Here is a 26,660-nt window from a genome sequence, read left to right on the forward strand (position 1 = left end):
CAACAGACCTGGCCAAGAACCAGCTCCTCCTGCTACAAGGAAGAAACTAAAGTAAAAATGACCAGCGCACACAACTGTCAGTGCTAGGAAAGAACTGGCGTTCATTTTTTAAAATTGATTCTTCTTAACTGTCCTGGGTCACTTCTGCCGTTACAACCGCAGGCACTTTTTTCCCTTCAGTTACAGCAATCATCAGCACGCATTAAGCTCCTACTATGCAGCAGGCTCTGTGGTGAATGTGTCACACTCACTTCTCATCCCATGAAGTAAGTCAGACTATGATGTCCATCCCAGGAAAAGAAAAAGAGGCAGAGGCTAAACAACACGCCCAGATCACACAAGTGACAGACGGGACGTATGGCTCCGGAGCCCCGGCTCTGCGCCAAGCCGGGGGCGGGGGGGCCACTCGGAGCCCACCCAGACGCAGCCCCCGGCTCACTCCGTGCTGAGCTCTGTCCTCAGCGCTCAGCGTGCGTCATCCCGTCACCATGCTCACCCCCACACGAGTCCTAAGACACACTGTGCCTATTAAACAGGTGGACAAGCCAGACTCAGAGGTTAGGTGGTTTGCCCAGAGGTGGGCAGGCAGCAACACAGAAGCAAACATCAGACGCAGGCAGGCGGCTGTGGATGAACCAGCAAAGGCAGCTGGCCTGGAAAAGGCCGCAAAGGTCGATCCAACAAAGTTTTATGTCACAATCTAACCTTCAAAACCCAAATGCTGCGAGTGGCCACGTGACTGCTCTTCTCGCCAGTCTAGACAAGGGCCACCAGGAACCCCGCACACACGCTCGGAATTTCTCCAGACCCGGGACAGCAGTGCAGTCAGACCTCCAGGGATGGAAGCCCACGGCAGGCACATCGGGGCCCCAGAGAGCGCCTGGCGACCTGGGTCAGCGGGATGCACGTCAGGTCGCATCTGTCACTCGCTATCCTGGGCGTCACCAAAAACATTTATTTTTATTCAAGAAAAATGTATGTAGTTCCTATTTTGCTGGGCACTGTGTTAGGTTCATTTCCCTCTGAGTATTAGAGTCAGCGACTGAAAGTTGGAAAGATAAATCATGAGAGTCTGACCCGGGAGGAGCACACTGTCTCTTAGGAAAGGCAGGCGTCTAGATACTTGATTTCAAACAAGCAGACGCACACACAGAAAACAACATAAATACTAACACCATGAGGCTCAGACGTAGCAGAGAGAGGGGACTGAAGAACTGTGGAGAGGTGGCCGGAAGGGCTTCACAGAGGGAACCGCGCACTGCAGGCGTAAGGATGAGTCAGATTCTGCAGGAAGGGAAGGGAAGGGCATTCCAGGCACAGGGAACAGCACTCCTGCACGCACCAAGGCTTGGAGCAGCAGGCACACTGGAAGAACCGCACACGATGCCGTGCACTGGCCGTGACGTTAGAGAGATGCTACGTGGGAAAAGGAGAGGCGGAGGTCCTGGAAGGCACCAGGTTGCGCGCTGCAGCTGAAGTCCGTGGTGGTAAGATCGGAGGATTAGGAAGATCAGTCTGAAACAGGGTGAGCTGCCTGGAGCAGGGAGAGACCGAGGCAGCAAGGCCAGCGAACAAACGATGAACAACGAACAGTAAACAGACAAACGAACCCTGGAATGGGGTCGGGAGCCTAGTGGTTACTTGGTCTCAGCCTTCGGGATGCGCACACATAAGCACGTACGTGTGCATGTGTGTAGCTGGTCTGCTGGATTTACCCTTGAGAACAAGCTGACAGTCTCTAAAGCTTCTTCTTCCGGCTCTAACATTTTCACGAACATAAAACATTTGCACAAACATAATACATCGTCAGAGTGCACTCGTGTTACAAAAATTGATGACATAATATGGTATAATCTATAATATAGAACAATGTTAAAGTTTGCGCTGTTATCAATTAAATATGAATTCAATCTAATGCCTTGATCTTTTGGAAATGCACCAAAGTCCATTAGTCTCAGATCATAAATTTATCCATTTGAGAAGCGCACAAGCACTTGCTTTTGTCGATTAGAGATTTAAAATATTCCAAGCTGAAAGAACATTTGATAGAGACCTTGTATTAATTGACAGACTCCTTCAAGGTGTCCCCCTGAATAAAATCTATACCCTACAAACATCAAACTTGCTAAGAGACTAGATCTCATTTATTCCCCTCGCAGAGAGGAAGTAAATCCACGACGTGGTGGAGGTGTTAGCTAAGGCTGTGATGCAATTACACTGCAACACATAAACACATCCAATCAGCATGCTGTGCACTTTAAACTCAAAAAAAAAATGTAACAATGGTAAAATTTTTTAATGTTTTTGCCAGAGGAAATTTTCATAAAATATGTAGATTTTCTCTTCAGCATTTTGCTACTCATAAAAAAATTCCTAGAAATTTCAGCTAGCACGCTATTTTCAACCAAGGAAAATTTTACTTCAGAAAAAACTTAGGTGCTAATTATGTCCTGACACAAGATTAAACTCCCTCTGTGAACAAACTTAACTCACTACACGCTTCTCAGGCAGTGTGATGGGTCACACTGCTCCACAGATGTATCAGCGGGGCCTGGTCCACGGCAACAAAAATCAAAAGGCCAAGTTCTGCTCCCTGGTTGGCAGGATCACAGGCTCCTCAGCAAGAGAACCTATGTTCTGTTACTAACTGAAAGGAAGAGCGCACACCCAACCACTGATGTTCAAAAGCACTTTTTTCAGAGACAACATTGTATCTGTCTCTCTCAGGGTGGGTTTAAAAACAATGGTTCAGAGACACTGATCACTATTTCATTTTGCCCAAAGATGATTCTGACGCCCAGAATTTGTCAGATACCATCCATTTCACTTCTCTGTCAGACAGAAGGTAGTATGTTTAAGAGCAAGAAAAATAATCAAACAGACTAAGAGGTAGAAACTAAAAATTCCGACCGGGGAGGTGCAGAGTGCTTTATTCATGCCTCAGTTTCTACAGCAGGGAAACGAAGACTATTTTTGTTGTAGCTTAGACTTTGGTGAGAATTTGCTGTTATTCATAAAACATATACATACAATATATTTTGTTGGTAATGGTCCAATGCAATAATTTAATGCTACCTTCCTTTCAAGTATTGTTCTGGAGTAAACACTGACTTCAAGAGAAAGAACCAAAAGAACTAAACACATTTTAAAATATACATATTCTTTGCAATATAAACCCAAGCATAAAAAAGCCAGATAACATCTTAAAAGCAAGTTTATGTGACATAATGCAATCTACATTATAAAAATAATTCGGCGTTCTAGGCAGCCACTAAAAAAGCCACGCAGACAAAGCAACCGAAAGAAGTAGTAACACGTGTTCCCGACCTGCTGTGGAAGAAGGTGCGACACCTCCGGCCTCAGGCTCTGCGGGCATCTCCTGCTGGTTTTTTGACTCAACAATCCTTTCCTCCTCTTGGCTGGGTGGTGCAGACATACCCGATGGGTTTTCTCTGCCAACTGAAATTAAGAATTTTTAAAAGATGCTATCCTCTCAAAATCACTTGATTCTTCTCAGAAAACTCACCATATGTTCAGCTATGCAAGTTTAAGTTTTGCTATTGTTTCCACTTCAATGCCTCATCAAATCTTTTTACTCTGCGTTACACAGTTCACCAGATTTTTTTTTACTCTTAGCAGCACGTTGCACATGAATGGTATTCCTATTAAATCCATTCACTGCTTTGTGAATCCAAGCAATAATTTAACGCCACAGTATGAATCAAATGACTCATTCAGGATGTTTTTCTTATAGATTCTAAATGGGAATTCCTTTGCTAATCTGGTACATTGCTTTCATCAAAGGGAAAACTAACTAAAATGTCATTCAAACAAGACTTCATGTGACTTTACTGAAATTTGAGAATCCAATAAGCATATATATACATGCAAGTGAAGAAAACATTTGCTATTTTTCTGCCTTTTATTTGGAAGCAAGTTGTTTTGGTGTCTTGTTCAGAAATAAGTATCCTCAACCTAGCTGAACAACGACTCCGGTTTTACAGCGTACGCCCACGAATGCTATTTGCACTCAGGATTTAGAAGTTCAAGTTGCCTGTGTTTCGTTTGCAAGGACCAGGCACAGTACAGCCATTTTTAAATGGAAGTAGTGATAAAGGTAAGGACAAAACAGCACTTCCATTGGCGCACACCCGTTCAGCAAACACGAGCCTTTGGACAGCAGCATCCCTTGGTCTTTCCTTTGTTGAGGTGTCTAAGGATTAATCTGAGTCAAAATAAATGCCTTAGAGGAGTTGTAGCAACCGATTCTGCAGGAGCACCTCCCCGTGCAGCCCGAGGCGGGGACAACGCAAACCTGATGGGGAAGCCGAAGGGCTCGTGGTGGACACGTGCGTTTCTCTAGCTTGTGGCTTTTTTTTTTTTTAACATTTTTTATTGATTTATAATCATTTTACAATGTTGGATCAAATTCCAGTGTAGAGCACAATTTTTCAATTATACATGAACATATATGTATTCATTGTCACATTCCTTTCTCTGTGAGCTACCATAAGATCTTGTGTATATTTCCCTGTGCTGTACAGTATAATCTTGCTTATCCATTCTACAGTTTTGAAATCCCAGTCTATCTCTCCCCACCCCCCAGCCCCTTGGCAACCACAAGTCTGTATTTTATATCTATGAGTCTATTTCTGTCCTGTATTTATGTTTCGTTTTTTTTGTTTTTTTTAGATTCCACATATGAGCGATCTCATATGGTATTTTTCTTTCTCTTTCTGGCTTACTTCACTTAGAATGACATTCTCCAGGAGCATCCATGTTGCTGCAAATGTCGTTATGTTGTCGGGTTTTATGGCTGAGTAGTATTCCACTGGTATAAATATACCACATCTTCTTTATCCAGTCACCTTCTAACTTGTGGCTCTTGTCTTGTGAAAATGTGGAAGTGTTACTGGAAACTGTGTTTTGAAGGAATGTTAGTGCTTCCACACCCTTTCTTAGATTCCAAGGATTCACGGTGCTCCAACAAAATATCCATGGCAGTGTCTCCAGCACTCTTGCTCTTATTAAAACAGGAAATTGCCTCAGTGTATTTAGGAATGACATCTTTAGGGTAAACTTCTCTAGGAACAATCTACTGTACAAATGTTGACATTTATGATACTGGAGGTGACATTCCCTGGATCAGTGACTTCTTGGTCAATCTGGGTGTCTGCAATAGCAGGGAAAGTCTACTCTGCCAACTTTCAGTATCAAGTTTTTTCCCCAGATTCTGAGAATTCTAACAGATAACATACAGAACATACTTCTTTAAGTCAGCCCAAACCTTGACAATGTTAGTCAAGGCCGTGAAGTTCAGCTGACTTGTTCTAGTCCAAGGATTCTTTCTTGAAGGCCATGTCAACAGGTATCTCCATATATAATATTTACACCACTTCCTATAAATGGGCTCTCTGCCTGTAATTCTATTAAGTGCTTCTTCCTACTGGATTTATGAGAGAGAATCTTACCCCTCACTTGGCCATGACTCTATCCAGCTTCTTAAACGTTCATACAATGACAAGATAAATAATGAGATATACATAATGCACTGGGCTAAAACACCACATTAATGCAAAGTGGTGCTATAGTCATTCTTACAGATTGAAAATAATCACTGAGAAGGTATGAGGCTGAGAATTTTGTTTTCTTTTAATTCCAAAGTCTAGAATCCTTTGGTATAAGCCTTTGAAGAGAAGCAGTCTCTATAGAGGTAAGATCTACAGCTTTATAGTCTGTTTGAAAATCCTCCCGTTGATTGTAAGTGAAAAGAGACACCTGCAATGGATGTCTAGCCTTCACTGGAACTCCCATAAATGTTAATCCAACGGACAGACAGAACTCCACGGTTATCCTCACGGGCTAATCCAAACAGGAAGAGCTTGGTGATCACAGGCACGTGTACCTGGTCGTCAGGACAGCTGGTGATATCCAAGCACGATACCCTATGGTCCAAGGTCAGGGCAGCAGAAGCTCTCAGCACAGTCAAGACCAACGAGAACCTTGGGCAGCTCCCCACAGGACTGAACGCTAGTGCCCAAACCGCACGTCTCTTTGCTGAGACCGCTGGAATTACGGTGGCACAGTCAGCTTTAAGAAGTCTGTCGCTACCTAAGTTGAGCAAACAATTCCACTCTCGGTCATTTCTGCTAAGAAAAAAACTTCAGACTACTACAAAAATATGTGTATATGTAAATGATCCTCCCAACAGTCTCTGTAATAATCCAAAAAAATTAAACAATAAAATATCCAACATCAGGGGTTGGTTAAATAATGTGTCATAAACTCATCAGTGTAACTCATCTGAAAATACGGCATAAATCTATGTGTATGATGAAAATCATTTTTAAAGTAAAAAGCAGATGAAATTGTTTTACATATACAAGACGGCAGCTCAATTTTATGTCGAAAAATATACTTCGAAAATATCTACAGAAAAGGGTAGACAAATACACGCAGTGCACACCTTCGCAGAAGAAAATCATGACAGGCTGCCCCTCAGAATGTCAGCAGGTTTCATCTCTGGGCAGATTTCTACCTGAGCAAATTTTCAAAACTTTCCACAATTACATGTATTATTTGTATAATAAAAATAGTAAAGGGAAAAGTAAACTATATAAACAGATTATAGATGTTTACCAACCAATTTAATCACACAGGCTGAGAAGAATCAGGCCTAGCCCTACTGGCCATAAGCTTTTAAAGTTGATTCACAGTCACTGGGGATGTTAAACTATTTTTTTCAAAAACATTATCAAATAATAAGAGTGCAGTTTCAAGACAATAAACATTGTGTACCTACTTTTCAAAGTGACATAAAATGGTAGAACCCAGGCTCTGGCGTGTCCGGCAGAAAACAACTGCCCACAAGCGTCAGCTCTTATCACTGAATCGAGAACTCTCCTAGACATTTACTCGTCTGAACCGCAGCTCTGCTGGGAAGACGAGGAGGACACTGCTGCTGTCTGGTTCCCCGGACACAGAAGCCACAGCTCTCCTGGGTCAGCTGGCGTCACCAAGCCCAGAGCGCTGGGTACGGGGAACAAAGCTCAAAGCACCCATGCTCTAGGGAAAGGCTTAAACCGCAGAGCCTGTAAAAAGGAAGGCTTTATTCCTATGGTTCTATTGGCACTAACCCCCTAAACTGGCAAACATGCCTTTTATTATCTCTCTCTCATTTGTCACCACAAATTATCGTTCCTCCTACCCAACTCCCTTTCTAAATCACTGCTCGCTCTCCTTTCTCATCCATCCTCCACTTCCTGTGCTCCTCCGGCGTGGGGGCGGCCCTGCCGGCCACTCGCACTCACTGCTCTTCCTTCTGCTCCAGCCTGGGTCGTTCTGCTCTCCCTCACGTCGCCTATTTCCCTTCAGAGCTCCAGGGACAGATGGCATGCCCATTTTGTTGAGTAGGAGTGCCACTCTGTGCCAGCCTGTGGGAAATGAAGGGTGGAGGGAGTAGAGGAGGGACAGCAGCAAGTTAAGGTGTACCAGCCTAACAATTTTAATTTTAAATACGGCAACTGAAGGCTGAAAAGGAGCTGATGCAGACAGCGCAGAGGACAGGGCCAGCCACACCGCCATGTTAAATCACGCTCATTATGTTCTTATTTTAGACGATCTTTTATAGGACACCACACAGATACAATACAGATACAGATATAATTACCCTGAAGATCTACATTATATTTACATAGGACCCATCTGATAAGATATATATAAAAACTTACAGACTTCTATACGTATCTCCATACAAAGCACAGGTAGACCTTGTTAAGAAAAGAGAACTAAAATCAGATTCCCACTAACTAAGAAAATCATCCAGATTGTGATTAAGCCAAAATCCATGGGACTGAGTCAGAGAAAAATTAGACAGCAAACTAAATTTTGAGATAATTTAAGAACACAATAGAGTTACCTAGTTAACCACTGTTCAAGCAAATATATTCTAAGCTTAAATTGTTTAAATAAAGTCCTCAGATCCTTACTTCAATTTGCTAGAGAACCAGAACTTAAACATGAGAGAAACTAGTTTCAAAATACTCACAATTCTGTCCTATCCTTTGGACTTTTTTTCCCCAAATCCCATTTTTAATTTAAATCCCATTTGTGTTGATTGTTTTTTCTATCTCCTTTGACACTGTGAACATTAAAAATTAATAGCAATGAAACTGAGTATGTTTCTAACAGCCCCATGACCTCTCAGTGTGCATGGAAATGCCCCTAAATGACAAAACACAAGTGCACACGTGTGCACACACACATACACACACACACACACAAATGCACCATAGAGGAGCTTACAGTAGCAAAGATTCTAGCCCTAACATTAAATACCTGAGACTTTGAGGTCAGTGTTTTCATTATGAATTTTTTTCACTGCTTCTAGAATGACAACCAATAACAAGCCTAACGGCAGAAATCTGCTTAGTGAAACTTTGATGAGATTATCCAACCCTGCACACAAGTCACTACCAAGCAAACCAAAAGGAAGTACTTCAGGATAAACATACATTTGATGACGCGTGGGTAGAAGAAAACATCCCCATTCTTGGTATAAACAGCTGGTGCTGCCTGACCATCTGACTGAAGTCCAACGAACCGCCCCGGGCTCTTCACAGATTCCAGGCTGACACATGCATTTTCCAGGTTCTTCTTAATTTTAAAATGACAGTCAGTACCTCCTGTGCCCTACGATCAATACAATATTATTTCATAAATATGAGCAAACACTGAAGGACAGAATTTAAAACCAGTCATTTCACAAGAAGATGGCTTTGCTTCATTTTCAAGTCCTCCTGACAAACCTAGAAGCTTTCTGCATCACCTGCACTACGTGCTTCACCCTGTTCCTTAAGATCCAGAAACAGAGACCATGTGACCCTCTAAAATAGTGACAGAAAGAATAGGACAATTCTGCCAAGTCCATGTACATTTAAACATGAACCAGTTCTGGACAGTGAGTTCTGGGAGAATGAGTTAAAATTCCCAATAGCATCTGTATTTTCTTTGTAAAAGATGACTGCAGCCTGGCCTCCGCCCTCCAGGGCAAGTTTCTTGTAGGTGAGAACCAAGTCTGTTGTCTATCTGTCTCTCACAATATAAATAGGAACTAAGCAACTTCTACCTTCTGTTCTTGTTATGGATACAGTAAAACCCTGGCTTTGATTTGTTCATGGCCAAGTCAAGGACACAACTACATATACAAGTAAAAATATAATATGTAAGGCCAGCGGGACAGAGATGAACTCCTTAGGTCTGGGGAGAGAAAAGGCACTAAGCTCAGGAGAATCAGGAAGGGCTTCCTGGAGGAGGTGAGGCCGAGTTAAGTGTAGAATAGCAATTAAGCTAAGTAGAGGGAAGTGGAAGTGGGAGGTGGGGGATTTCAGGCAGGGGGGCAGCATGAAGGAAGGCTGCGAGGCAGCAGGCAGCATGGCGTGTGGGTGAACAGCTTCCTGAGGTTGCTGACCCAGCAGGGAGAAGAGGTGAGACGGAAAGGAGGACCAGCCTGTTTGCCACACAGGAGTCTGGGCTTGATCTCAGGCCGACTGCGGCCTATCCATAGGAGCCACTGAAGGATTTTAATCAGAGGAGTAATACGGACAGATCTCAAATCGTCTTCAGGAAATTTCTTAAATGCCCCCCTAATACCTCCAGGAAATAAAAAACTCACTATCTACCCAGTTATGTGCCTCTTTACAGGTTTCTAATAACAGTCAACAAAATCAGTTCTCTCCTCTTCTGCAAGTATGTAGCCTTGCAGTTCCCCTTTATTATTTTTCAAGTACGTGTAAAAGTAGAGTCATTCCAGCCCGAAGATGTCTGTTCAGACACAGTGAAAGTGAAAAATAAATGCCTGATTGTTACGCATCAATACTGAATCTTAAGAGCAAAAATGCGTGTACATTTTGACTAAAAAGACCCAGCACCGCAACTCAGATGGAGAGTTTTAGTCAGACAGCCACATCGGTGAGTCACGAAACAAGCTACAAATACAGACAAGACTACAACAGCAGGAGCAGAAGTAAACACAAATGATGAGAGTTCTCGGAGTGCTGTTAGATAACAAAACATCAACGGGCAAACCTTGAAGACCCAACCGGCTTTACTGAAAGGCTCGTGATTCAGGCAGCACCCCACGCAGCAAGCGGGGGGGGGGGGCAGGCAAGATGAGGACGTCGTCAACGAGCAAGCTAAAGTGGAGATCTCAGGGTACATCATCTCTCCTTGGGGACAAGAGGGTCTTGTTAGGTGGGTTCCCTCATCTTCCCTGGGGACGGAGAGGGCCCGTGGGACAGATACCTCACTGGTGCTGACCAGAAAGCCCCTGGCCGACCAGTGAAGGCTGCACCTCCCGGGGAGGTAGAACCTCAGTTAGGCTAGGTATTGAGCCCAGTTTGGTGACACGGTCTAGCGTAAGTGACTCCACTTTGAGCCTGTGGTCTTCTCTTTAACAACGCCAAAATAAAAGTGAAACATCAATGCCGTTTAAATGGCAGAACCATTGGGAGGTGGCCAGAGTCCTCCGGCCCTCCGTTAATCACAGGTCTGCCGGCACACAGCAAGCGTCCACACGGCACCCACGGGAGGGGCCCTCGCGGACCTCGATGTCCCACGACAGTGCATGTGGGGGGCCCCAACCAAGGGGCCAATCCCAGCAAGACACCAGGAGGGCTGATCTGAACTGGGCCTGGTGGATCAGAGCATTAAATGTAGAACAGAAGCTCTTTGACCCTGGCCAACCTTTTCATAACTACACCAAAGGCATCATTAGGTCATTTACGGGGGTCAGTCTTAGGCAAAGACGCGCTACTACTGTGTGCCTGCCTGATCACTTGTTTTCTTGTGTGAACTTAGGGGTTGAGGGTGTCATTATGAGCGGAAGAGAGCTGGGACAGCCTTTTCCACACAAGAGACACCACACACATTAGCTCACCTCCCCTCCTGGCTTTCCTTGCTGATCCTCTTACAAAATCAGGAAATTCACCTTTGGCCAGAGTAGTGGCACATTTTCCTGTGATTTACAGAGTACTCAGGAGGTGCTGGCTTCCTGGAAAGGCTCTTCAAAGTTGCAAATCTTTTGGCAACAACTTTCCAATGCAGTATTTTTTTTTTTAACAGGCTTTGAATTTTTTTAATGCTATTTAAAGCATTTTAATGCTTTGAATTTTTAACAGAAACACCAAAAAGCCAGAGACTTCTACAGAATGTTTGAGCCCCTGATTTTAGGAGGCAGATGGACAAAAGTCACTGACCTTTAGGTATGCCTAAGCCAGGAAGATCTCTAAAATTTTACCCTAAGCTGAAGATTTTTACTGATATTTATTAAAAAAAAAAAAAAAGCATCTCCGAGTTCACCCCAACGACACAGCGTAAACCAGACCCCTTCAAACAAGAGCAGACGAACAGGGCACTAACAGGAGAGCTAGCTGTGCCGTCGCGGGCTGCCCCTCAGCCCGCAGGAGGACGACGGCTATAAATGAGCGTGTAAAAGCTGTTATTCTATTGCCCTCCACACCCCTCCTACGTCTCAAGATGTTAAAGAAGAACTCCTAATATTTAGAACTTAAAACTGCTTCCTTGCTCAAGGAACAGGGTTTCCACTGGCGGAAATTCAGGCACCAAAGGAAGCAGTGAAGGAAATATTGCTGAGCTGGGACTTTCCAGAGCCTTGGTTTTCAAACTGCAGCTCGTGGACCAGCTCATCATTAACTGGGTGCTTATAAGAAACAGACACGCAAGTCCCCCAACAGCCCATCTGAATGGGAATCTGCTCTCCAGCGCAATTCCCAGCTGACTTGTACCCACGTTACATTTCAGAAGCAGTGTGTGAAGGGGAAACAGCCCTCTCTAACCTCATACCAAGCATTCAGCTGCCCTCCCCACTTATTAAAAACACCGGTCAAAGGGGGCCCCTTACATAACATCCAGTTTCCAGAATATTCATAGGTTAAAACCAAAAAACAAAGCACTCAGCAAGTACCATTCTCATATTTGTTATTGGCAAGTGTCTCAAACATTTGCTGAGAAAAATACGAGCAGATGCTTACTGTTCCATCACACTGGCCATTCTCAATCCTCAGAAACATTTGTGCATTTTTCACACTTTCCAACATGCAAATCCCAGAGCTGATTTTATGCACTTTCCAATAGGATTGTTCAGACAGTTTTCCCAAGCCAGTGCAGCTCCCATCCGGCTGGAGACACAGGGCCTGGCACGGGCTAGTAGCGAGCAGAACCACAGCGCCGGGCAGGAACACACCCTTCGGGGCAACAAACACAGCAGAGAGGCAGTGAATGACCAGATCCTGTTTTGCTAGAGAGGGGTGGTAATAAAGCTCATTCTCCTGCAGAAGTTGCAGGGACCAGGATCATACCAGGAGCTTGGTGAGAAAAAATGAGCAAAAAAAGGAAATAAATAATTTAACTGCTGTGCAAAGCTAAACAAAACTAAAGAAGCTTGTCTGGTTGACTCATTACAATTTACATTCATCACTGTTCACTGAGAGTGTACGAATCAGCACCAGATCCTACACGGAGATTCTAAAAAGATGAAAAACCACAAACATTCTTCTTAGGAAATTTACTATCACTCTAAACAAACAGCTTTAATGCTAATACAAAGCAGAATAAAAACAGCACGCTATAAGAGTGTCTGAATTTTGAGATGTAACCTATGAATCTTAGTGTGCATGTAGGAGTAAGTGAACGAATGAATACATGGAGGATTGAAAAGAGGCATCAAATATAACTAAGGCACATTTAAGTAAATCCTACGTCATCAATAGCTTAAGAGGAAGATATAAAGAGTTCTTGAAAGTTAATTAGAAACGTACTAACCCTGAAGAGAAATGAATAAAAGACACAAATACACAAGTCACAAAATATAAATGATGAATGAACGTAAGGAAAAGCAATCTCTACTAGTAACAAAAAAATAATAAAGCAAAAATAGATGTCTATTCCTCTAGAAAACTGTCAGTTTCTTCTAATGACCATACTCAACACCAAGGTCAGTGAGACCGAGACTCTCCTCCCCTGTTGAAGGGAGCTGGGGAGTAAAGACTGCAGTTTTACCCAGGGAGGTCTGGCCTTTGCCCTGGGCTTCTGAGGGGTCATCTCTAAACCCTCAGAATGCCTTGCCTAATAGAAGTACTTTTGTTTGCCTGAGGGCCTTGGGCCAGCCAGAGAGTAAAACTTTGCATAACAAGGTGTCAGCTGACCTCCTGAGTGGCTGGAGACTGAGACTGGCCACTGGGACTCTGTACAGGATGGAACCCCAGTAGAGCCTGGGCACCAAGGCGCCCTGTTGGCAATACTCCATGCACACTGTTACATATCAACGCTGAGAATGTAACACTGTCCTGACTCCATGGGAAGAGGACAACTACAGTGTCCACGTTTGGTACTTTTCCTAGACTCTGCCCTCTGCATCTCCTCCCTTAGCTACTTTTAATCTGCATCCTTCCTCTGTAATAAGCCATAACCACGAATGTAACAGCACTGACTGAGTTCTGAGTCATTCTAGTCAATTACCAAAACTTGGTGGTGGTCTCAAGGAGGACCTTTGAAATCTGAAGTTTGTGTCAGAAGTGAAGGTGGTCAATGTCAGCTGTTCCCTCACATTTGGCTTGACTTTCCCAGGATTAAATGTTGGTACACTGCTGGAAAGAAATTTGTCAGTATGTTCCCAGAGTCTTAAAGGATTTCATATTCTAACCCTTAAATTCAATGTTGAGTTATCCAAGCTAAGAAAATAATAAAATATGTTGTCAAAGGCATAAATCAACACATGTAGAGGCAGTAAAATAAAGACATTAAGAGTAAATATCCAATGATAAACAAATACACATATATATAGATTCCTAATGTTTGACTATTACGTGACCATTAAAACCTATGTTGTTTGGGGAGAAGGAAGTGTGATAAAGGGCCTGTTACACAGTATGCACAAAAAGTTTTGAAGACAAATTGGCTTTGATTTGATTCATGATCCATCACTTACTAGCTAGGCTTTACCATCCAGAGTCTTAACTTCTCTGAAAATATTGTCTTCACATTGAAAACACAGATAACAACATCTGTCAGTATTCTTATGATGCTTAAGTTTAGTCTTGTACGTGGTGAAGCTCTCAGTAAAGTGCCTGGCACAAAACAGGCAATCTCATACATGACAGCTATTATATTAATATCATAATATTGTTTAAAAAATAAATTCACAAACGCTCTGTAAAGGAAGAAGCATAACACATTATGAAATGATCACACGTGTATGACACTCCAAAGGGTATAAACACTGTTAGAGACAATTAAATATGTATATATATTTATTTGACTCTCAAACCTAAGTCTCTAACTTTTTATTTAAAATCCGCACAGCACATTGTAATTGACTGTACCTCAACAACAAAAAATAATAATAAATAAATAAATAAAATAAAATAAAATAAAATCCCCACAGCCATAGCTCTACCCTCCAAATTCAACTGCACACAGGGTGTTACCCCCGCCAGTTCCCCTGCTGCAAGGCTGTGGTCCCTACTGCCTTTCAAAGTCTGGGCGAACAGAAGGACAACAGGGATCCGCGCCACCTGGTGGGAAGGGATCCGATGACTCTACCACGACTCAATTCAAGAGCAGAAGGAACTACACGTGTGGCAACGCAACGACTTCCCTCCACGTTACCTTGACAAGAACCACAAACTCTCCTGAGAGGTCTGCATAGCCTGCTGATGACTCATCCGCCATTTTGCCACGACGATCAAAGGTAATCATGTGACCAGGAACCAGCACTGACTCAAGAAGGGCGCAGCGGTTGGGCTGATAAAGCACCCGCATCTCAGTGGAGGCTCCACCACTGGCCTAAAAGAAAACGGGAGGACAAAGCAAAACAAAGCCTCTGAACTGGCACCAGGAAGGCACGAAGTTCAGAACGCATGGGCGCGGTACGTGTGCAGGCAGTCCCCGCACCCCGCAGAGCCCGTGCTGCCGTGCGTTTGCCAGTCAGTCCTCGTGTTCCCAGCCTCATCTCCAGCGTCTTGCTCCGAGGACCTTCCCTAGATTTCTCAGAAGCCGTGTAGAGTGTCAGTAAGAACAGAAGTAACTCCAGCAGCAGGGTGGGTAATTGCAGGAAGTGTTGATGTATCTTATCGTTACTTATTTTTCATTTCTTCATTTGTGTCTTCCTAACTCAAGACTATTTGGGACCAAAAGGTGAAATTAACAGATGTGCATTCCTAGATTTTGCCTGCAAAAAGCTAAACAAATCAAGATGGTCATGCTACAGGGAGACACTTCTGGGTTGAGGTACTCTCTGAAGTCTTACCTGTTCCCCCTCAGTGTCCCAGGGAGGCATTTGGGCCCGAAAGTAAGGACTTATTGGTGCCCTTGGAAGACTTGATCCATGGCACTAAGGCTACCAACCGCAGGGAAGGCTCCCTGTGTCCGTCCTGCAGGTGAGCCACAGAGCTGTCCACCTGCCGGAAGCCACCCAGTGTGTGACGGGTACCTCAGCAGTGACCAGTGTGGACTAAAGCCAAGGGTGTTGTCGCCAGACACTCTGAGACCCCGTGTCAGGTAACAAGATGAATCTCAAATACAAATACAGTTTGATCCTCTTATAAAAGTGCCTCATGCAAAAATACATTATATATGGATACAACTGACATACGGCACAAAGAAGAATTACTACATACCATTCCAGTGACAGAGCCATTTTCAAGAGCCAGAGAAAGATGCCTCATTTCATGACTTTGGAAAATGCATATATTTCCTTTGTTGAAAATAACATCAAAGAGACCTATAAAATGTTTTCAGTATTAGCAAGTAATTCATGCTTTTAAAGCTTTTTTTTAATTCAATTATACATTGAAATCTCCTAATAGGACATTTTATGATACCTCTCAGTATCAGGTAGAGGGCCAGTAGCCGCTGATAACTCACATGTTGCTTGGCAAGTTGGTAGGACTCTCATGGAAAATCTCTGATGCCTCCCTATGCAAATCAGTATGCTCAGTGAGCCCCGAGACACCACCCTGCCCCCACAAAAACCTCAACGGAGCTGTCTCCAGGAGGATAAATTATCCTAGTGTAAAAACCCACTTCCATTCTATAAATCTCAGAGACTTGGGGTAAAATAAATTGCTGCATTGTAAAATTAAATACGTATTATTTGGGCATTGGTGACCAGTTTGTGTAATTATGATGAAGATTATGTCATCATGTACTTGATTGTTTTCAGCTTTCAGTTTACTCCTACATGCCATTTTATCTCAAAGTGTAAGCTTCCCGAGGGCACAGATTTTTGTGTACTCTGTGTGCAGCTATATACCAGCACTTAGAAAAGTGCCTCGAACATAGCAGGTGCTCAAGAAATATTCTTTAGGAAAAAGACTGCTATTTAGAGCCCCAAATACAAATACTGCACGATCTCACTTATATATGAAATCTAAAAAACAAAACAAAATAAAAACAGACTCACAGACACAGAGAAACACAGGGTGCTTGCCAGGAGGGAGAGGGGAGAGGGGCAGGCAAAACAGGTGAAGGGAACTGAGAGGCACAAGCCTCCAGTCACACAGTAACTAAGTCACAGGGACGTAACTTACAGCATAGGAATACGGCCAATAACACTCTGACAACTTTATTTGGGGACAGACTGATTACTAGTCTTATCGTGTTTATCACTTCATAACATTTGCAAATGTCAAGTTATTATATACTATACCTGAAACTAACATAATACTGTGTGTCAACTATATTTCAATTAAAGAAATAAAGGCAAGTTTTTTTTAATAAAATAAAATACCTAGGAATTAATTTAACCAAGGAGGTGAAAGACCTGTATACTGACAACTGAGAGACACAAAAAAAATAGAAAGATATTTCACGCTGATGGATTGGAGAATTAATATTTTGCAGAAATCTGGACAGCCACATGCAAAAGAATGAAACTATACCACTATCTTACACTATACACAAAAATCAACTCAAGATCAATTAAAAACTTGAGTATTAGACCTGAAACCATAAAATTTCTATAAGAAAACACAGGTGGTAACCCCACTCCTGGACATATATCCAGAGAAAACCCTTAATTTGAAAAAATACATGCACCCCAATGTTCACAGCAGCACTATTTACAACAGCCAAGACATGGAAGCAACCTAAGTGTCCATCAACAGATGACTGGACAAAGAAGCTGTGGTATATTTATACAATGGAATACTACTCAGCCATGAAAAAGAATGAAATAATGCCATTTGCAGCAACATGGATGGACCTAGAGATTATCATTTTAAGTGAAGGAAGTCAGACAGAGAAAGACAAATATCATATGATATCACTTATATGTGGAATCTTAAAAAATGATACAAATTCTATTTACAAACCAGAAGTAGACTCACAGACATAGAAAACAAACTATGGTTACCAAAGGGGAAATAGCAGGGAGGGATAAATTAGGAGTTTGGGATGAGCAGATACAAATTAATATATATAAAATAGATAAAGTATAGTGAAGAAGAATATGAAAAAGAGTATCTATATAACGTATATATATGTATAACTGAATCACTATGCTGTACACTGGAAACTGACACAACATTGTCAATCAACTACTCACTCCAATAAAAAAAAAGATGAACAACAAGGTCCTACTCTATAGTACAGGGAACCATGTTCAATATCTTATAATAAACTTTAATGGAATATGAGAAAGAATAAATATGTATGCATAACTGAATCATGCTGCTGTACGCCAGAAACTACTATAAAATGAGAAAACTGTGAATCTGTATTTAGATGTCAGTGATGGGAAGCTTGTGAAACTGGCCCTGACACAGAGTCGCCATGAAGGGTTTAGAGCGAAAACGGAACTGCTCTGGTCGTCTGGTCCTTCCTTTCAGTCTTCGGATCCACACTCGAGACAGGAAGACTGGCTTCTGAGTTTCATCGTCAGTGTCGGTGCAGTGTTGTTTTTAGTACCTCAGAGCTCACGATCATACAATGAAACTCCCTCTGGTATTTCAGAGATCTTCTTGTGCTGTGTATCTGCTTTTAGGCCCAGTATTGCCAAGAAATGGTTCAGTAGCTCTCGGAGCGATGAGCTTTCTAACTAACCCTCTGAGTATGGAAACAGCAAAATCCACAACCAGCTTGACAACTAAATAGAAGGATTGGCATATGGTGAGAAAACAGCATTTTTTGTGGAGTGAAAATTGTAAGCCAATATATCTGAGATATGTCTTATAATATTTTCTTGAGAAGATGTTCATGGGTCAGCTTTGTTCATCACAACACTGTCCAGGCATATGATGAAAACTGGCTCCTGAGTGTGAATTTAGGGGACACTGCGCAGAATACCAGGAAACAATGCTGCGAATAATTATCCTGTGAATAATTACCACACATAAAAGACTCCTTGTCGTAAAATGTCAGTTACGCCGAGGAAGCCTGCGCAGACTCTCCCGCGCCCGCCTGCTTTAGGACCGCTCATTCCGCTTTGTGTATCACAGGACCAGCGAACTGAGATGCTGGGAACACTCAAGGGTAAAACGCTCCCCTATCTTCCTCGTGTACTGGTTAGTTTGGTCTACAATGTCTCCATGCCTGCAGTGGGTGCTGGCAGCAGGTCAGACATCAAGCTGGGGCCATCTGAACCCCGGTTCTTTCCTGGGGAGCCTCTCTGCAGAGTTCTCTGGGCTTCCTCGTGTCATGAAGGCTGGCTTCCAAGAAGGACTAATCCAAGAAGTGGGGCAGCAGAGGCAGACCTTGGGGGCCACAGTGTTGCTGCATCTGTATCTGTCAGCCAAACACGGAGAAAGGGCTGACCCGGCGAGGGGTAAGGAAGTCCCTCCACTTCCTGATGTGGGAGTGCTGAGGTCCCTGTATAAATCAGCTTGCAGGATGGGCTTTAGAAGACAGTTCTCCCTACATTTGCTGTTTTCCTGCGTGGTCCCGGTTCAGAATAAAGGTATTTCCCAAATGTTTGCATAAGGAAGCATTCTAGCACAGTGAAGCTCAGCTATCTCTCTGTCTCTGTCTCTATTTCTGTCTCTGTCTCTCTGTCTCTGTTTCTCTGTCTCTGTCTCTGTCTCTCTCTCCCCCTCTCAACATCCCAGGGGAGTAAAGGTAAAAACCTTCCCTTCCCTCCCCTGGAGAAGACTTGCGTACATTCCAGAATAATGATAGGTTCTCTCTGTCTCTTTTCTCACCGTCTCTGTCTCCCTCTCTGTTTCCCTTTCGCTAGAAGGAAGAACGGGCAACGCCGTCTAAGATCAGAGTTCCCTAGTCTGGGGATTTCTCTCCTCTAAAATGCCCACACACACATGTAGGTACCGTCAGGCCCACGCCTCTTGATGCCGTGGGCCTGGACTTGGGGAACCACTGCAGGATGTCGCTCTGGCTGCTGCGTCTGCTGTGAGAAAATATGACCTTGGTCCTTCACTCAGCACTCTGGGGTTTGCTGCAAGTAGGGTAAGAGTTAGCGCCTTCGCAGTCCCTGACTTGACGACAGGAGGCGCTTTGTGAGCACGTTTGGAGGCACACCTTGCCAGGTTTAACAAGGAGGAAGCGCAGTGGCGTTGGCAGCAGGGACCCCAGGGAGCAGGATATGAAGGACTGTTGCGACTGATCTAAGGAGACGGTGATCCCAACCTGGAGCCAGTAGGGAAGAGAAGCGTCTAAGGGACAGGCTCGCTTTGGGCAGAGGAGCTACGAGGACGTTTTCTTAGACTCCTGCGGGTTTTCACAGGGAGAGAGCTGGGTTGTCCCTGGGGTCCGACTATGAGGTGCAGGTTGCACTTCGAGGAGGTGCCGTAGGTTACCGTCTCCAGCACATCCCCAGGGCTATTTGAGCAAAGTTACTTCCGCAGCAGCAAATTTTGTTTAAACAGTGAAAGCCTAGATTTCAAGAAGAGTTGGAGGTTTGGGTTTGCAGGCAAAGGTCTCCCGTGATCTGCTCACTCCTTCTTCACTTACTGCGATGCTCACAGCTTCAGGGGATGCTGACACCAAACAACACATAACCCAGCTCTTTCTGGCCCAGTGTTTCCTCTGTGCTTTCATCATGACACCAGCTACAAACGACCATTATTAGACTGTTGCATGTGTTCGTCTTCTTTATCAGATCATGAATCTCTGGAATTCAGGGTAGCCACTTAGTTATTTCCGTGGCCCTCAAATTATTTAACATGGTGTTTGGACATAACAGGTACTTGGTATTTAGAAGAACTGACTTAATTCCCCGAATGGCCACACATTCAAGAGCTACAACTGCTGCCTTCCATGAACGTCTTGCATTAACGGCCTACATTGTATTCAAGTAAGTAAGACCAAATACAAGCTTCTTCCCGGTTTACTATCTGCATAACTGCACTGTCTGCCCAGCTGTAAAGCCTGCAGTGTACTGATGACTTGGATTTGTGCAGACAAAGAATTGTCTGAACAGTCAAATACTGGTGCAAACCACCTGAAGAATAAGAAGCAAGACTTAAACCCGGTCTAGGAACGCGCTGCCTCCCGCTCCCGACCCCGGTGCAGCGCCGGGCACTCTGTCCGCGGACTTACCGTATTTGTCTGACTTCTCTCCAGCTGCATCAGCTGTGCCATCCGGATGCAGGCGGACAAACCCTCCAGTCCGCCTGCTGTAGAACTGAAGAGTGTTTCCCTTCCTGAACTTCCAGCTCTCTGCAGCCCACTAAATAGAAAAACAAAACAAACGGAAAGAAACACCCCTCACTAAACATTATATACTGTTTTTAACACATCAAATGGCTACTGGAACACTGTCTTGTACCCAATTATTTAAAGCCATAGGTAAAATCTTACCATTTCTTTTCTACTAACTTCTAGCTTCTGCCCTGAGGATAGGAAGGAAAGAGAGGACCATTAATTTCAGCAGCGGCATGCTTCCCTCACTCCTTACAAAACAGAATTTTCCAAGAAACGTGTGACACTCACGTGCAGAGATGACAGCATTACCCCTGGCATACAGCTCTCTGACAATTTTGCCGTCACCTTCCCCCTGATCCAGCCACCTGTGGAAACAAGGTGTACCAAGTAAATCTGAATTTATATTATACTAACCGCTGGCAATTAGCCAAGTCAGAAGTAATGGAAAGCGGGAATTAGGAAGAGCCATAGATGCCTAGTGGGTAAAAGCAGAGTAGAAAATGGAAAAGGAAATGCTTAAAATGATTCTGAGGGAGCAAGGGAGGTCGGGAGAGGCTGCTGTCAGGCAAGGATGCAACAGGCTGCTCCCTAAACCACAGTGAGCTGCCCGATCAGTGGGCCTGCCAAGCCCCTAGACTTTACACCCACTGGACTAGTTATTTTATCCTGTCCTCTGGCTACCAACTACAGTCCAAACTACAGTAAGTTATTGCATAAATGATTATTATTAGTGGTTCCGTGGGGAAAGAGGCAGGAGAGTGCTGAAAGAAAGAGCAGATCTATCGCTGCCGTTGGGAAAATAATCCAAAACTCAAGACCTAGTGACAGGGAGTGAGCAATGTCAGAGTTGTGAAAAAGGCACGTGCAACATTTATTTTGTACAATTATTATTTTTGAAGCTAATTTGGGGCTCAGTCCCTAGGGAGTAAGTTTTCCTGCCAGAAACTTTCATTCTTCTTATTGAGATATAAAGAGAAATCGTATTTTTTACCAAAAAATATTTAAATTTGTAACATCAGGAATAATGATAAACATAATGGATGTCTTTCTAAATAGGAGAAGCAGCCCCTAAAAGTAATGTTCAAAACAGTTACCCAACAAAGCATCAATGACTAGGAAGAACTGAATAAACTACCCGTTTCTCCAAAATACATGAACTTGAAACTGACTAACATGAAATGAACTTGGTCGACATAAAGCACATGCACAAACCTGTGGCAGAAAAAGGCGTACTCGCGGTTTGTTGTGGGGTCCTTGATCACAACGTCGTCGAGAAACCAGCCATTTCCTAAACACAAATTAAAGAAGGAAGAATGTAGCATGCTTATGTACGGGCCAGGTATCACTTGAGGTTTTGAGAAACAGGTTCTGGCTTCCAAGTGTGTAAAGGTCTTGTGCACCTTTAAGCTTTGGTGCTTCAAATAGAGCAAGATGCGAAAGCAGCACAGTGTCAGAGGCATTTAAAACATTCCTGACACAGGTAACAAACGCACAGCGTCTCCCAGGACTTGGTGTTTTATGAGGCCGCTTCAGTGTGAGTTTCCACACAGTGGGAAGGGGAACAACTCTGACCTGCTCTTGGTTTCCTAAACTGCATCTCTCATTGTGGACCTAACATCTTCCAAAGAGCACACATCTGATAAGTCAGCAACGCTGTATATCCCGGCAATACGTACATGCTCGAAGACAAACCACCGTTCGGAAATCCTGTCCAAGCACACAGGATGGGCTGGTGCACGTGAAGATGATCATCTCTGTTTAAATGTTTAGTTTTATATTAATTTGCAAACTGGAGTTGGTTAAAATACAATTTAATTTCATTTATAGGTAAAATGGAGTATTTTCACTAGTCATCATGATTCTATCTGTGCAAAGAGCCAGGGACAGGAAAAGGAAGCCAGCTGTCTGTCTGTCTCAGGATTTACCTTTAGATCAATTGTGTTTGCCTGTATTTCAGATTGTCTCTCATCTGAGCCTGTGATTTCTCTTGACCAACATTAGCGGGTAAATCTATGCATTTCTCCCCATGTCTTTCCAATTCTCCGTCATTTCCTCACTTGTGATGCTTCACTTGATTTCGGCGTAACCAACGGTCTTTCTATAAAGAAACCACTGCAGCAGATCCTCTCCATTACAGTCTGGGATCTTAAGTAAAAATAAATCTCACAGCCGAGTGTTTCTGCCCAACCAACTGGACAGACCGGGGTGCGGTTTGGTTAAACAAAGTTCTACGCTCCTTTAACTGCCAAGGCACCACCAACGCAAGCAGCTGGCGCCTAAACTAAATCTGTGCCAACAGCACACCTTCCTCTGTCTCAGCAAAGAGAACAAAAACACAGTGCGGCCGGAGCAGCGACACCAGCAACTGGATTAAACAGCCAACTCAGGTCACTGGTAAATAAACCGTTGAGTAACAAACAGGTTCACTTAGTTCAAAAGAGGGACAGAACCTACAAATCAAACTCTCTTGTCTGGAACTTCCCCTTGCGTCTCACTGTGGCTTTCACACAGAGCCCATCTGACAGCTCCGATGGGCACGGACTGCTCACTGCTGATGTTACCATATATTTTAGATTTTTTGTTGCTACTCCAAATCAAAGCTTTTATAGCTCATATTTTCAATACAAGGAAAACAGCCTCCAGTTACTGTACACTGATTTAACTTCTAGTAACTTTATAAAATTCTCTTTCATTCATTTTTCAGCTGATCTTCTTTGCATTTTAACAGACATTTCTATCACCTGTAGGCAATAACTTTACCTCTTTTTTCCAAAATTATAACCCTGTTTTTCAAAAAAAAAAATTTCCCACGAACCCAACTTAGCTGTTACGTGTTCTTCCTTTACTATACGTCCTGATTCACACCACACGCATTTACCTCAGAACACCTGCACGTACACTAGACCAGCGAGGCTGAGCTAGAACTGTTCTGGAGAATGCAGGCGCCATGGGATACATCGTGCCAGCAACCGTGAAAGTCCTCAGAAGTAATAACAGGAATTCAATTTTATTTGAGTATGCGGGGTAGGGCGAAATGAGAAAGTTAACCATCCAGTTAAAAACGGTTTTGGTTGGCTTGGGCAGCTGTAAGAAAATACCAGAGACGGGGCAGCTTACAAACAACAGAAAATGACTTCTCCTGGTTCTGGCGATCAGGGTGCCAGCACGGCCGCCTCCTGGCGAGGGCCCCTTCCCGGGTCACGGCCAGCGCCCGTGCCGCGTCCTCGCCAGGCAGGGAGGGCCTGGGAGCTCTCTGGAGCCTCTTCGTTAGAGCACGGCTCCCGTTCCAGACAGCTTTCCCCCACCCAGGACTGCGGCACCTCCCAGAGGCTCCAACTACGAATCCCACCGCACAGGGCTTTGGGCTCTCAACATGAAAGTCTGGGAGGACACAAACATTCAGACAAGAGACAATGCTTTTAAACAGATGTGGAAAAATTATCAAATACAATTATTTGCTTGAGTTCTCATTACAAATCATGATATGCTCGACAAAAAGACAGCTCCTTTGGAACACGTCCTCCGAGGTCCAGAAGAGTCCCTGGTCACCTTGGGGAAGCGTGAGAGAACAGCGCCAGAAGCACTAAGTCGTAGTCCTGTGTTTGGTGCATTTTCAAGTTTGGGATCATTAAGTCTATTGAGAAGCTTTCCAGCTCCATAATCTGAAACACTTGGCAGGGCATTGGAAACGTCTGCTTCCTGGACATTTCAGAGAAAGCGCTGTCCTTTCCCCTCCCCTGTATATTCTTGGTTCCTTTGTTGTAAGTTAACTGGCCATATGAGCCTGGGTTTATTTCTGAGCTCTCTACTCTAGTCCATTGATCTGTATGTCTGTTCTTAATGCCAGTAATACTGTTTTGATTAGTGTAGCTTTGTAATGTAGTTTGAAATCAAGAAGCATTTGTTTTTATCTCAAGTGTGCCTAGGCTATTTGGGTCTTTCGTGGTCCCATACAAATTTTAGAATTGTTAGTTCTAGTTCTGTGGGGAAATGCCATTGGCGTTTTTACAGGGATCATGTTCATCTTTAGATTGCTTTGGGTAATATGAAAATATGAATACTTTAACATTATTAATTCTTTCAGCCCATGAGCCTGGAACGCCATCCCACATGTTTGTGTCTTCTGCTTCTCTCACAGTGTCCTGCAGCTTTCACTGTGCAGGCCTTTCACTTCCTTGCTATTTTATTCTTTTTGGTGCAGTTGTAAGTGGGACTGTCTTCTTAATTTTTCTTTCTGAAAGTCTGTTATTAGAGTATAGAAATGCAACAGATTTCTATATGCTGATTTTATATCTTGCAATTTTACTGAATTTGTTTATTTTTCTAACAGTTTTTTGGTAGAGTCTTTAGGGTTTTCTATATATAATATGTCATCTGCAAATAGTAACAGTTTGACTTCTTCCTTTCCAATTTAGATGCCTTTTATTCCTTGTCTTGACTAATTGCTCAGACCAGTGCTTCCAATACTCTGTTGAATAAGAGTGATGTGAGTGGGCATTTGGGGGGGGGGGGGGCGGTGAGTGTTTCTATTAAAGAGTATTAACTCTTCACATTTCCATATTTACTGAAAATACTTCCTATATTAAACATCACTTCTAAACAAATTCACAGATACATTTTTAGATAATTTTTTCAGTAACCTCCTCAAAAATGTTCCCTGTGCAGAACAGAGATCCTTAAGTCAGAAGAGCAAACCTACGACCACACACCAAAAAAAAGGTAATAGAATTTCAAAATGCTTTGTGGTAAATTAAGTCTCACGTATAAAGAAGCATCATGGTTTGTTAACATGTACTACACATATAACTTATGTTCGTAACAGAAGGGGGAAATCCTGTCCACATGATGTAAGGCTCTTCAACAGATACACCTTTGTCTTTGTGCATTACCCTCCAATGGTTCTTCCTATCTTCAAGCTTCCCTTGACCACAAAATGCTACCACATGTTTGAAATTTTTTCATTACTTTTAATCAAATAATACCCTTTAAATCCTGGAGAATCTCCCTCTAAGATGTTATTTAAAAGGCTGGAAGTTAAGAGAATTTATGAGATCATTTGATTACTAGTTAATTTTAACCTCTAAGACTCCCCACCCTTGATTATTAAAAGAAACAGTAATTTACCCAGTTACCCAACAAGTCCTTCCAAAACTCTGAAATCTAAGGCAACTTAAATTTCTTCAGTTGTTACACTCTTCATATCTTAAAAACAAATAACGAATGTTTAGAGATTCTGATTAAGACTTTCTGAGAGAAAAACCTGTAATAACAAGAGTCAAGTAGTTTGAAAATGTTTCAGCAAGTGTTCTTAGCATCTTGTTACTTCTTGAACTATAAAGTGGACATAAGTTAAAAATAACAGTATTTTTTGTAAGTAAAAAACCAACTAAACAAAAAACAACAACTAGGGCTTAAGAACGTTTGGTCCATAGAAGGGAGGACATGGCAGACACTGAAGCCTGGTTCTGTTTTCCTACGGGATTGGCACCACACTATGAAGCCAAGGACCCAGGGTAGTAGAAGAGAGGCAGACATGTGGAGGTGACACTTCCCAGTCCTTGGAGAAGGACAGTAAGTTGTATGACAATAGAGAGTCTATGAATGTTGGCTACATAAATAGCAGGGAAGTCGCTGGATAAGTTAAAGGGGTAAATGCTGGCCACATCTGCCCTTTTCCTGTTTAACCAGTGGTAACCACAGCCATCACTGAACCCTGTTTGTCCTGGTCTTTTCATCACCACCAACCCCCTAAGATGTTTTAGATACATACTTAATGATTTTAAAAATAAAGAGGTGGAGAGGAGGTAAAGGAAAAAAAGATTAAAAGAAAAAATTTTAGTTTCCTTCTTAAAATATACATAGGGAAAATGTGGAAATGGAAGGAAATAAATTTTATAAAACAACATATTCAATTGGTATTGAAAATGCAATTTAAAAATATTCTGATGACTATCGATAACATACTGTCAAATGTACACTGCTTTGTC

General features: G+C 43.0%; 1 protein-coding gene across 1 annotated transcript in view; it reads right to left on the minus strand.

Moving 5' to 3' along the window:
* RP1 (RP1 axonemal microtubule associated) overlaps nucleotides 1-26,660 on the minus strand; it is a 235,699-nt gene that overhangs the window by 82,052 nt on the left and 126,987 nt on the right. The window contains exons 13-21 of the mRNA XM_032469958.1: nucleotides 21,886-21,961; nucleotides 20,962-21,038; nucleotides 20,830-20,861; nucleotides 20,569-20,698; nucleotides 15,696-15,799; nucleotides 14,686-14,862; nucleotides 12,051-12,263; nucleotides 8,514-8,691; nucleotides 3,328-3,459 (exon numbers count right to left, since the gene is read on the minus strand). Of these exons, the coding sequence (XP_032325849.1) occupies nucleotides 3,328-3,459; nucleotides 8,514-8,691; nucleotides 12,051-12,263; nucleotides 14,686-14,862; nucleotides 15,696-15,799; nucleotides 20,569-20,698; nucleotides 20,830-20,861; nucleotides 20,962-21,038; nucleotides 21,886-21,961 (1,119 nt within the window). The remainder of the gene's footprint in view (nucleotides 1-3,327; nucleotides 3,460-8,513; nucleotides 8,692-12,050; nucleotides 12,264-14,685; nucleotides 14,863-15,695; nucleotides 15,800-20,568; nucleotides 20,699-20,829; nucleotides 20,862-20,961; nucleotides 21,039-21,885; nucleotides 21,962-26,660) is intronic.

Source organism: Camelus ferus, chromosome 29 (genome assembly GCF_009834535.1).
Source record: "Camelus ferus isolate YT-003-E chromosome 29, BCGSAC_Cfer_1.0, whole genome shotgun sequence".
Taxonomy (NCBI): Eukaryota; Metazoa; Chordata; class Mammalia; order Artiodactyla; family Camelidae; genus Camelus; species Camelus ferus.